The 12971-nt window shown below is 28.3% G+C and overlaps 1 protein-coding gene across 4 annotated transcripts in view; it reads left to right on the forward strand.

The window, feature by feature from the left end:
- Nucleotides 1–10008, forward strand: part of IA-2 (tyrosine phosphatase IA-2) — a 142733-nt gene extending 132725 nt beyond the window's left edge. For all 4 annotated transcript variants that reach the window (XM_074114177.1, XM_074114178.1, XM_074114176.1 and 1 more), the window contains one exon: nucleotides 338–10008. In XM_074114177.1, the coding sequence (XP_073970278.1) occupies nucleotides 338–551 (214 nt within the window). In that variant the 3' untranslated portion in view covers nucleotides 552–10008. The remainder of the gene's footprint in view (nucleotides 1–337) is intronic.
- The last annotated feature ends 2963 nt before the right edge of the window (nucleotides 10009–12971 follow it).

Raw genomic sequence — 12971 nt, forward strand, 5'->3', positions numbered from 1 at the left:
TTGAATTTTGAAGAAACCTGATCTTAGAGAGTCGTTGATGTTGAAAATTGTCGTTTTCTCGAAACAAGAGGATCCTTTGTTAATCATGCAGGTTCAATATAGATTGAACTTCAAGACTAAGTGGCACTTTTATTTTTAATCATTCTTTAATATCTTAATCTGATTTTGAAAGATAATGGTACAGACGATTAGTTTTCAAATGCATCTGTTCGACTTCACCGTTAGTGTTAGCTAATAAATATATTATAGTATATAAAAGAATGGTCCGAATTCACGCAACAATCCAACGACAATATAGAAATGAAAATTTTGATAATGTTTATTTCTATGTTTTCAGTGACGGTGTAGGTAGAAGTGGTGCGTATTGTCTATTAGATATGGTGTTAAATCGAATGGCAAAAGGAGCGAAAGAGATAGATATAGCCGCTACTTTAGAACATGTCCGAGATCAAAGAGCTGGCGCTGTGGCAACAAAACAACAATTCCAATTTGTACTATCTGCCGTTGCTGATGAAGTACAAGCATTACTGAAAGTATTACCCCAACAATGAATTTATAAAGAAGAAAAACAAACCAAATAATGGAGAAGCCCTAATAAAATAAATTCATCAATGAAGAAGCTAACAACTTTGACCTAGAATTCTGTGCAGTATCTTGGTTGTAGAGTGGCCCTCTTACAAGCCCTCCCTTCCCTCTTTACTGGAAAAGAAAATTATTATAAGTATTCTATTCCCATCTAACTGCAATATTTCTGCGGATTAATATTATTATTATTACTGATTTTATAATAAATAGTTGTGAAAACTTAATTGTTGTGACACCTTTATCTATCTCAAGATTTTATCAGCAAAAGATTAGGATTTATACATTTTTTCCCAGATTTCTGTGACAAATTACACAAATGTAAGAGATATATTTTTATTTTTTGTGTTAGTGTTTATTTTTATTGTTTCTCCTGAAAGAAAAGAAAATTGTAATTATAAAAAAAATTACAAAAATTTTTCATTAGAAGGGGCTTTTTAGATCTTAAAGAATTTTTTTTTTTAAATTAATTGTCTAAACAAAACAAAAATTAAAGTTATTCAAAAGATAAATACTCGCCATTTATCTTAACATTAATAAATCAGAAGCTGTCGGCACAATAAAATCTTTAATTTAATTTTTTCATGAATTTAAAAAGCTTTTTAAAATAAATGCTACTTCTAAAAATTCAACTTAATTTAAACAAAACAAAAAAATTATATCTGCATTTATTCTTAAAAATAAAATTTTAAAACAAGAATTTATTAATGTTTTTTCTCTAAAATGAATGAACAAACAAAGACTGTATACAATTTATATTTTTGTATTCTTAAATAATAATATTTTATAATAAACATAAAAAAATAATAAGCGCATCAGTGCATTTAGATATTTCTCTGAGGTGAAAGATTGTGAGATTATGGGGCAGACAAAATTTGTACAAAATACCTGGATATAAAGTATGGGACAACGTTGTTTGTTTATGCATACAAGATACATCAGGCAATGCCGTCCAAAAATTTTATTTTCAGTAAATTTTTAATTTATTGTATTTTTTAGTTTTTAAAACCCACATACTTTTTACTTTTGGTTTATAAATTAATTTTCTGTTATAGCAAACTCCATGTCAAAGAAATAAATATTCACAAAATCACTTAAAATATTCCTGACAATCTTCAAAATTTTATTAACAATAAATATTAAATTCAGGTTTTTATTATTATTTATTATTGAATTTTAAAACAGGAAAACAAAACAAAAATTATTTTTAGACGTCTTGTTAAGAAAATAATTAAATCTTCGAGTCAATTTGTGAGAGCTTTACGATCTAATTTGTAATTAACAAGGTGATATAAAAAAAAGAAGGTATTTTTGTCATTACCTCTGAGGTTTTTCTAAATGTACATATGCGATTTTGAATTTCTGTTTGTTAATTCACTGAACTATTTAAATACACGAACCGAAAGGCCCTTCTTGTTTTATGACAGCATTAAACATTAAAGTAAAATATCTTTTCTATTAAACAATGGAATTTGAATTGATTACAGATTAATTTTTACTTTTAAGTAAATAATTGACTGTATTAATTTACTTAAAATAAAGTAAATAAGCTTCTTCTAACAGTTACAAGAAATTACTGTGTAAAGTGTGAACAGTTAGCTGATATTTATTACTTAATTTGAAATAAATTATTATTTGGCAAGTTTTAACGGTAGAATTATAAAATATGAAATCTTGTGATTTTAGCTAATAATATAAAATTTGAATTCTTCATAACAGAATTATTTAATATTGCATAATAAAACTATTTTCTCCGAATAGATCTGGCATCTGACAAAGTTAAAGAAAACCATTATTTCTCGTCTATGAGGTAGGTTCTAACCTTCTCGTTTATCCAAGATCTCTATGGCCCATGTGGATATTCAAGAATGTCAATGTTTTTGAGTAAGCTAGAGCTTGCCTAGCCGATAATCTGAAAATTTTCCTGTGTGGCAGCTACATCCAAATAATTGCTGATAATAACTGGCTTGAAAGGGCATGGAAATGAAGTAAAAGCTGGAGATGTCAGTATAAGTGTTGTTTGTAAAGTTGGGCGGGAGTAATCGCATGAGTGTCCCGAGTTTCCCATCTTCGAGAAAATCTAAATACATATTTGGTTTTAGGTTTGCTAACGTTGAACTCTTCATTTCTTCGGTTATTTTAAAATAATATTCTTTTAATGAAGATGGACAGAATCGTATTAGTACAAATTTTTCATTCTTTTGTTAGTTTTTGTTGATTGTAACTATCATGTCATGATCTGATTCTCCTGAAATTTGTGGCGTTTATGATCGATACGGAATTAAGCTACCTCCAGCCACCATATTAATAAAAAATATACGATTTCTGAAAAAAACAAAATTTAAAGAAAGGCTTTTAACAAGCGTTTTCCTATCACAGTTTTATAGTACTAAATATCCTTGATGCCGTCAGATTGTTCTAAGGTAGATCTTGAAACTATTCTTGAAGACCTTCCAGAATTGCCTTAGCGCCAATTAAACAGTTTTTATGTGTAATTTCTTGATACTGTTCCAAGTAGATTTTAAATGTTCCCTAATAAAAAACATATTGAAAAATATACATAATCTAAACCTTTATTTAAGTAAATATTTAAAAAAAGAATGCACCAACACAACTCAAATTAGTTTTTTTGAACTTAAGTCATACATACGAACAAAAGAAAAATCTTGGGCCTAATTTATTAATTATATTTTAATTTTTAAATTGTTAATAAACAAATAAAAGCCTCTTTAATAATTTTTTTTTTAAATAATTCAAAAATTTTTCGTAGAAATTCAGACAAAAAACGAAAAACTTTTAATTTTAATGCTAGCTTTCATAAATTATAAATGTCACGCACTAAGATTTTGCATTTTATTATTTTTTTGTTTTCAAGTAATTATTTATTCAAAAAACACTTCTTTAAACCAAAACCTAAAGGTAGTTTATCTAAGTTTTTTTTTTAATATTATTTAAGCACTTTAAATTTATAAGGAGTAATAAGACAAAACAATTAGTCATAAAAGCTGCGATATCTAGTCAGAATGTAGTCATTAGAAAATAAATGTGCATATTATTTGTAATTTTAATGATTTATTTATGTAATGTATTTTATTTAAAGCTTATTTACTTAACAATGGTAAAAGTTACCTTAATGTTTACTATATTATGACAACTTATTTGATTGTGATTTTTCTGAGAACTTAAATATGTTTATTTGGGTATTGATTTTTCATATTGGAAAATATATAACCTGAAAAAACTGTTGTTGCAAACAAAATTGTGCGTAGTTGCAAAAGCCCTTTACTTTGCATGTCAGGAGTTTTTTCAATTCAACAAAATTTAAAATTCATAAATAATGGTTCCGTTAAAAGCTAAAAGTATAAACATAACAGCTTTTGTTTAAACTAATACTAAACTACTAAGGCTGAATGAGAACAGATAATGAATGTTGGGCTTGAATTTTAAAAGAAGTTTAGCTTTATTTTATCTCTCTTTATTTAACTAGGACTAGTGGAGACTGATTCCGACTACGTAGACCTGGTCCACTATAATAATAATAGTAGAAGTCAGTTTTTATTTTATTTACTTTGTTTTTTTTTTTTTGTTTTTTTTAATAATTTAATGTTTCAATAAACTTAAAGCCTGTCCGATATAATGTGCTGCCATTTCGAGATTAGTGCATATTTCCTAAGAATAGAATAATCTACCATCAGTCGGCATTAAATTATTTCTTCAGCCATGACCACGACAAGTTTTTTTTAATCATAAATTATTGCTGTACTTTACAGCTACAGATGGTGTCCTTGATCAGGAACTTCACTGTTATTAAAAAGTATAACAATGACTGGTATAACTATTACCTGGAGTGATTTAATCTTTTGATTTGTAATCTGCAAAGTTGACTTATGTTTATTTGAAGAGATGCAAGTCCACGCCTAGGGGAGAAGTATCAAATCAAAACTGTCCCAAAGAGGCTTATAATAAAAAAGAAATAAAACATTTATTACCTGGTTATCTATTAATAAAACGAAGACATGATTTTTACTAGTTATATTAAAACATAAATAATTTAGTATTGATGATTGTACTTCAAATAAATTAAGAATACATAAAATGAGGAAACCTCATTCGCGAAGGAAGTTGGCAATAAGCAGGAGGTTGAACATAGTAGTTTCTGTAAAATGTAACTATCGACTGAAACACCTAAAATTTTAGTTGCAAAATATTCTACTGAACAATATCTGTCGCTTAAATGTGGATATAAAAAAAATAACATCCTGTTTCTAGATGCAGAGGCTCAAAAAATCTAAACATTACCAACTGAAAAAAATTACTTGCGGTGATGAGGGCCTAAATAATAAACTCATAAAAAAAATAAAAAAATCATAAATATTTTGAAAATAAAATAGGAAAATGTGACTTCTTCAATGTGTAATCTCTAGCAATTTTGATGGACATAAGTACTAGACAGCAAAAGTTAAGTAAAAAAAGGTTGCCCAAAATCTGATTCTCTAACTATTCCCGAACTGATCTAAATTTTCTTCTAATATAAATAGTTAGATTTTTTTAATTAAATTGTTTCCAAACAGTTGGTATAATAGTTTCATCACAGTCAGATTAATTGTCATAAATATTTTCGGTTTTTAAAAAGATTTTAAAATATTAGATAAAATATTGTAAAACAATATTTTTCGATAATGCAATTCAAATAATTTTTAAATATTTATTTTTGGCCATTATGTAGAAAAAATTAAAAGTTTATTAAACTTAATTGAATGTTTAATTATAATATGTGTGGTAAAATTATAAAACGAAATAAAAATTATATAAAAATTTAAAAATATTATACAAAAACAAAAAATTGGATGTTTAATTTTCTAAAGAAGCAAAAGTATAAATGAACATAATTAATACTTAAGGCATACATAACAAGAAATTATAAACATTTAAAATAAGAATTTTCTTAAATTAATTATAAAACAAAAATGTAATTTTGGAAATTTAAGAAACCACGAAAAAAATGTTTTTGATTTTAAGGTAATTTTATTTTAAATTTGAATGAATAATATAATTAAATGGGGTAAAAATTATGCTGGTTAACATCTCGGCTAAATTAAGATTTCTGAAAGTAGTGTATTAAATGGTGGAATTTTATTGATTAAAGATAATTTAGGAGAAAAAAATGTACAAATTAAAGTGGTTGACAGATTTCTTTTTAACAATACAATAAAATTATTCAATATATAAAGAAGAAGTAAAGGTAATGAGTTTGGTTTAGGTTGATAAGAACTGAATCATTAAGCTGTTTAGAAGATACTGCCTTCTCTTGATTAGGTCAGATTACAAAATCGCATTAATCCTCATGTTAAATCTAGTTTTTTTTTTGTTATGGTATTGCATAGAAGGGAAAAAAACACATGGTTTGTTGTGGGTACAAGACTCTGCGACTTATGTTTCTTTCTCATGCTCTGATGAGATCCTAAAGCATCTCTATTTAATCATTTTCTTCAGCTGTTCTTCAAACACTGTTGCAAGATTTTCAGAGTATAAATTTTATACCTATTTAACTTTTTATGCTGATCAAGATTTTTAACCTTTGGCCGCATCCTGTCTTTCAGCTTCTAAAAATATACATCTGAGAATGATAAGGCTGTTTCATACATGTATCACCAACTCTTCTAGGCTTAAATTAATCTTTCGAGTGATAAAGGCAAGAAAGAGAATTTTTAGGTTTACAATGAAGTTAAGAGAAAACGTTGAAGAAAAATATATTTCAATCTAAAAGATTTTGTGTTTCCCATGTGTTTCTGAGATTAGGTATAAAAGGTAGTATTTATAAAGTTAAAAGATTCCAAATCTGAATGAAAGTAGAGAGCAGTAGTTAAAGATTTACTTAGGCTTCGCAAACTGCTTCAGCCAATCCAAAGTGAATTATTTAAGTCTTGAGAATATCAGCAAGTATTCATGCTGGAATATCCGCTGAGTCGTAAAATCCCTGAAGAGGTGGCTAGTCCACGTTCTGATCCAGAAAGTGAATAATTATTAATGAAAATGGGGAAAACATAGTTTTCATTCAGCCCTCTTCAAAACTGTTTCACATCTTCTCTAACCAAGTTCATTTCCTTTACAGCCACAATAATAAATGTTTATACATATTATTTTGAAAAAAAAACAGAATAATCCTCTCTCCGAACACACTCCTGAAAGTAAACTAAAATAAAAAATACTTTGCACTTTCCCCTGCTCTTGCAATTTTTAATTTTATTTAAGTGAAACGCTAAAAATAAAATACAAACAAAAACTCCAATAAAAAAAAATCCAAGCTTGTTTACGTTTCAAAATTAAAAAAAAAAAAAATTAAAGAACAAAAAAATTTATAAGAAAAAATAATGATAAAAATTAAATTCACAGGAGAAATCAAAGACTGAAATGAGGTGTTTAATTTTGGAGAATTTTACAAATAAAGGAGAAAGTAAAGAAAACTATTTTACTATATCTTATTTTATTTTAATATTACAAAATGGTTTGCCACTTATTTAGTTATCTTCGATTAAAAAAATCATAATTAAAGGTAAAAACCTATTAAACTTACTGCAAAAATGAATTTTATATAAATATTACGAAAATTTCATAAAAGATAATTTTAAAAATTCATAACTTTCCTCTTCAGTTTAATTAAAAAAATAAATAAATTTTCCAGGATTAGGCCGGTTGTTAATCAGAGTCCTTTTGTACCTGAGTTATTGTTTGGAAGTGTTTTATGGGGCTACGAAAGAATAACGATTTGTATTATTCAAGAACCACTTGTTTATTGTCAAAAATAAAAATTCAATTGAAGAGTTAAATTGAAAAGTTGTGGGAGCTTTTATTGATTAGAAAATACTAATGGGCTCTTGAAACGGGAAGTTTAAAATTGTATAGAAAATTATCAAAACTTGGAATTAGCTCGATTCAGCTTTTGAAAGCCCCGCAAAAAGTTTTTAAGATGAAATTTATTTTAAATTTATATTAAAAATATCTTGTGAAATGATGTATTATTTGGTTTTATTTAATTTTCATAATTTAATACAGTTACTGGATAAAATTAACTTTGGGTTTGATAATGTCAGAAGGTTGGTAGATTAAGGAGAGGTTTGTTGTAGAGCTTAGTTTTTCTGGGAGTAAGTGTTATTTCTTTTGTTTCAAATGAGAATGACCCAAGCGTAAAATCATTTGCACTAGCTACAAAAACAGCTGAGATCTGAGGTATCTTACTATTAATATATGGGTCTTGGTGGGGAAAAAAATAAGATTAAAGATATAGAAGGTAAAGAACTGTGCAAAAGATCTCCTACCAAAGCCTCTGATCAGATGCCATCGATCCAGAAGGCAAGGATCATGGAAATAATTCTGGGGTTCTGGTGTATTGAAAGAAGCCTTGAGGTGTCCCCAAGTTTCTTACATAGAACTCTTAGCGACTTATAATAGATATTGCAAAATTTCTAGGTACACAGAAAGCTATGTTATGTGGAGTAAAAAAAGAAAAGAATGTGCAGATCGTAGAAGGCAGCATGTTGGGCTTAGAACATTAGTTCTATATTGGCAGGAGACCTGTATTCATCTCTAAGCCCCTTAGGTTAGGTCACAATGAATGAATACTTGACAATATTAATACCTGTAAACCCCACAGTCTCATTTAATATTCTAAGATTGTTATTCTACTGTAGAAAGATGTCCTGAATATTTTGAGTGCAGGGAATTGTTTTAAGTTTGAAGTTACGTGATAATGATTCAAGACATTCTCAAGTTCTCTTATTTGGCAAGGGGTTTAACACTAAAATGTTTTTGTCCCTTGGAATTAGTTCTCTTTGCTCTACAAGATTGGGTCATTTTTTTGACACTTATTAGTATAATTTTTGTGGAAGTTTAAAGTAATAAATTTTGTCATAATTGTAACTGACTTTGCTTAAATCTCCTCTGTTTATGCTATCATTGTAGCCATACGAACTATGGTATCTTTCAAAAGAATTGAAGTTTAACACATATTTGTATTAGCTCTTGCTTTTAAACCAACAATACTGACGAAATTGTACCCAAAGATATTTTTATCTTTTAATAAATATTGGAAAAGAAGTAACTAGTTTTAGAAAGTTTAGGAAAGTGTATTAAATTTTCTGTAGGATAGCTTTTCTTCATTAATAAGAGTTGGATATAATGAAGTTATAAAGATTGTTTAAAATTTAAAATTGTCATAGATCTGAAAATTTTTAGTCTTCAAGCTGAATTTATTCTTAGAATATGGCCCCCCCAAAAAAATGTTTATATTTACTAAACACCACTAAGACTTTCGTTTAATGATACGGATAATTTGAACTGTTATGTTTTATTGTTGTTTTTCTTCATTGTTAATTTACCTAAACCACCTTTCTTAGAATGGCTACTTCTTGTAATAGCCAAAATAACATATTCTCTAATAAGTAAATGATTGTATTGTAGACCATTATCATTATTTAGCTTTTGGTCGGGTAGATCTTTTGATATTATTGCCATCCCAAAAAACAATACGAACGAAGGATCCCTAGGACTAGAATACCTTAAAAAAAAAACATTCTTGGTAGGCACTTTCAAACACGCACTGTTTCGAACCTAATCTATCCCGAATTAATCTGGTTCTGAAAATGATCTTTGATTCATAGATTCAACAAAATGAATTTTAAAAAACAACATTATGTAGGAATAACTCCTTAACATCCCTTTCTGAATATTTTTTAAAAATCATTGAAACTTCTTGGTATCATCCTAGCCCGGATATCCAAACTCTCGCCCTATCAACGAACGCCTTCCTTCTATGAAGAAACACTAACTCTTAGGGACAAAGATAGATCTTCTAGATCGAAATAGATCTGGCTCAATAAATCTTCTCCCTTATATGAAAAATATCAAAATCTTTTTAATGTTATAAAAATATTCAACTTTAAAAACTGAAAAGTATATTGTTTATAGAAAATTTAAGACTTCTTCCTAAAAGTAGAAAAAAATAAATAGTAATAAAATTTTAAAAAAAAGAGACAAAATAAAGATAAAAACAATGTGACACTTTTTGTGCGAAAATCTATTTTAGTTAAAAAATGAATAATCTTTGATCTACTATCAATTGCACCACTTAATCCAAAAAAAATGTGTATTAATTTTCAAAGCTTCTTAAAATAGAATTGTTTTGCAAATATAAAATTATAATTAAGAAATGTGCCAAAATAATTTTTAAGTTACAGAAAGAATAATATTAGAGGCACTTAATCGACTTTCTTATTTTTTAAATAAAAGAGAAAAGAAAATGAATGAAAGAGAGATGTTAATCTAAATTGACTACATAATTTTATGGATAATTATCGAATAAGGCCTTGCTGTTTAATTAGATTAGATTATCAAAAATAATTAAATATTTCAAAAAAAAAAAAAAAAAAATTATCAGCAGATAGATAAATTTAAATTTGTCATAATGTATTATTGCTCTATTTATTTATGTTTAATATAATTTGTAAAAATGTTTTTAAAAAAAGTTAACGCTAATTGAAATTATTTATTGCATGTTACTATTTTCAAATTTCGACACAATTTAATAAATAATTGGCATAGAAACCAATTTTGTTTATTGTAGTAATTAATCCCAAGAATAATCCATTTCATTATTTTTCATTTTTGTTATTGCAATAACAATAATTATTCCAATTTTAAACAAATTAAAAGTGAAAGTTATATTTTTTGTAAAAATTGATGTTATAAAAAAAATATATATATAAAACAGAACAATGCATGAAGTATGTATGTTGGAATAAAAAAAAAAAATAAAATGATTACATTCACATTGTACTAGATTTTAAAATTAAATAAAGAAATATTTTAATGAAATATATATTAAAGATTATATAATTCAGATATATATATATATATATTATTATATAAACTATATTTATCGAGAAAAGAGAGCAAAATCAAAAAATGTTGAAAAAGAACTATGCTAATGATGGTGGAGCATAAATAGAGATTTCTATGAATGGAAATAAATGCATAATATTTATTAAATGCAATTATTTAATTCAAATGATATCTGATGATGTGTCATGAATTTTAAAGAAGAGCAAAATAAAACATTTGCAATTCACTTCATTGTTTGTTGGTCCTTTATCAATCATTGTTAGGCTGCTCGCTTGATTTAGCAGGTAAGGTGTGGTTTCACGGGGTCGAACCCACTCAGATAGATTGTAATGAGACAATTCTTTTACGGGGCAAGTGTTCATAATACCTAATTTGGAAAATCCAAAAATTGGCTAAGTTTACTAGTGATCAATTAGGTTAGGATGTACTCAAATCTGGATGTCTATTTTTGAAACAAGATTATATTACTGCATTTTTAGGGTGTTTTTTTTGTTTCTTTTTCTTTTTTTTTTTTAATTTGGCTATACGTCGTCGACAAAAACGTTGGGGATAAACCAAGTTGTAGAAATTGCTTTACAAAAGCTGTAAAGGTTTTTGGCTTTTGTCAACGAAGTCAATAAATTTTTTATTTAATTATTTTAACAGTCAGAGAGGAGAGCTCAGGCTTCAAGAGTGGCATTTAAAATTCGCTGGAATTTAAACCACCCATAAATATGAATCTTCCACTAAAGGCTCAAACTATGATTTGCCCAAAAATTTCTCCCTTCTCGGAAAGTGAGAAAAACTGAATCGAATTTTGTATAAAGAGATTATAGCGCCTCAATAAGTATCAATAAGAAGGATTCCTCGCAATCAACCCAGGAGTGACATAGTGGTCTGATAAAGGCCAACATCTCTAAGCCCATTTCTGTTCAATCGAATTAGAAGAGAGCTCGCGACGTGAACGGGAAACATCTTGACACGTCTTCCACTTTGGAGGACCCAAGAATGCGCATTACTTACTATCTGGATGGAGAACGAAGACGATCCAAATTTTAGAGCAGCAAGACGTCAAATGACTGAAAATTCTTGACTGACTTTTTAAACGAAATTAATAAAAAAAACTAGAAAGAAAACGAGGGACTTATCTGAAATTAATGCTGGATTAGTTTCCCTTTATATTTGAAATATTTGTTTCTGCAACATATTCCCAATGTACCAAATTTTGTGTTCAAAAAAGAACAATTTAATTCACCCAAAACCATTTTAAAATGCATAAAGTAACAATAATAATATTCGACTTGATAAAGGTACCGGAAAAGATGAGAACTGCGGCCTTCGAAGATTACATTTCTTCCCATTATCCGGGCTCATATCGTTTATTTACAGATGGGTCCAAAATCAATAATAAAGTCGGAAGTGCTGTGTATGATCCGGTTCGGAACTATTTTACGATAATTAAATTAGAAGATGAGGCGTCCATCTATACAGCGGAGCTAATTGCTATTTTATCGGCTTTAAAATATATTTATTCGTTGTCGGAGAAAAAATATACCATTATTAGTGACAGCCAGAGTGCGTTGTGTAAATTATCACATATACACAACCAGTCTACAGGAATGAATCACATTATCGCAGAGATTGTAGAAACTATTGTCATTTTTAAAGAGAAGGGAGTCTGCATTAATTTTTTGTGGGTAAGAGGTCATTGTGGTATAAAAGAGAATGAAATTGTTGATACACTTGCAAAGGAAGCCACCAATAGTGGGGAAATGGCTAATTATAAATTACCACACACCGATATCAAGCGTATAATTGCAAAAGCAGCACTACAAAAATGGCAGACAGATTACAATAATGGTGATAAAGGTAGATTCTATAAAACTATGGCAGATCAGTTACCTAGACAACCATGGTTTAAGGGAACTGGCACGAATAAATGGGTTGTTACGACAATAAGCAGGCTGAGAGCGAACCACGCGGTGTGCGGATCGTATCTACACAGGATCAACAAAAGGTCCTCTCCTCTTTGCGTAGATTGCAATGAGGAGGAAGATTTCAAACATGTAATAATGATATGTCCACGTTATGTGGTAGAAAGGAAACGAATGTTTGACGATATATACAGGTATTTAGATGCACCATTTCGCTACGAAGACATTATATTCTCCACCAACAGTTATGTGCTTAAGTCGATAGCAGAGCTAGCAATGAAATATGAATGTATTTAGAAGCTATAGCCGAATTAGAATGAATGGAACAAAATGCTTAGAGAAGGATTACGTGATTTTAATTTTGGTTAAGCGAGAAGGATGGCAGGAGCACAGAGTGCTGCTCCATCCATTAGCAGTAGTTTATGTAAATAGCGGTATATAGTAGAATGATGAATGTGTGAAGCGAATGTATCTATAAGTAAGAATGGAGAGTGAGTGATATTCTAGTGATAAGCACCTAGACGATGCTGGCTGTATGGCGGAAGCCAATGCCAAAAAAAGAAAACAAAAAAAAAAACA

This window comes from Rhodnius prolixus, unplaced genomic scaffold, assembly GCF_049639745.1.
Source record: "Rhodnius prolixus isolate KJV_2025 unplaced genomic scaffold, Rpr scaffold_7, whole genome shotgun sequence".
Lineage (NCBI taxonomy): Eukaryota > Metazoa > Arthropoda > Insecta > Hemiptera > Reduviidae > Rhodnius > Rhodnius prolixus.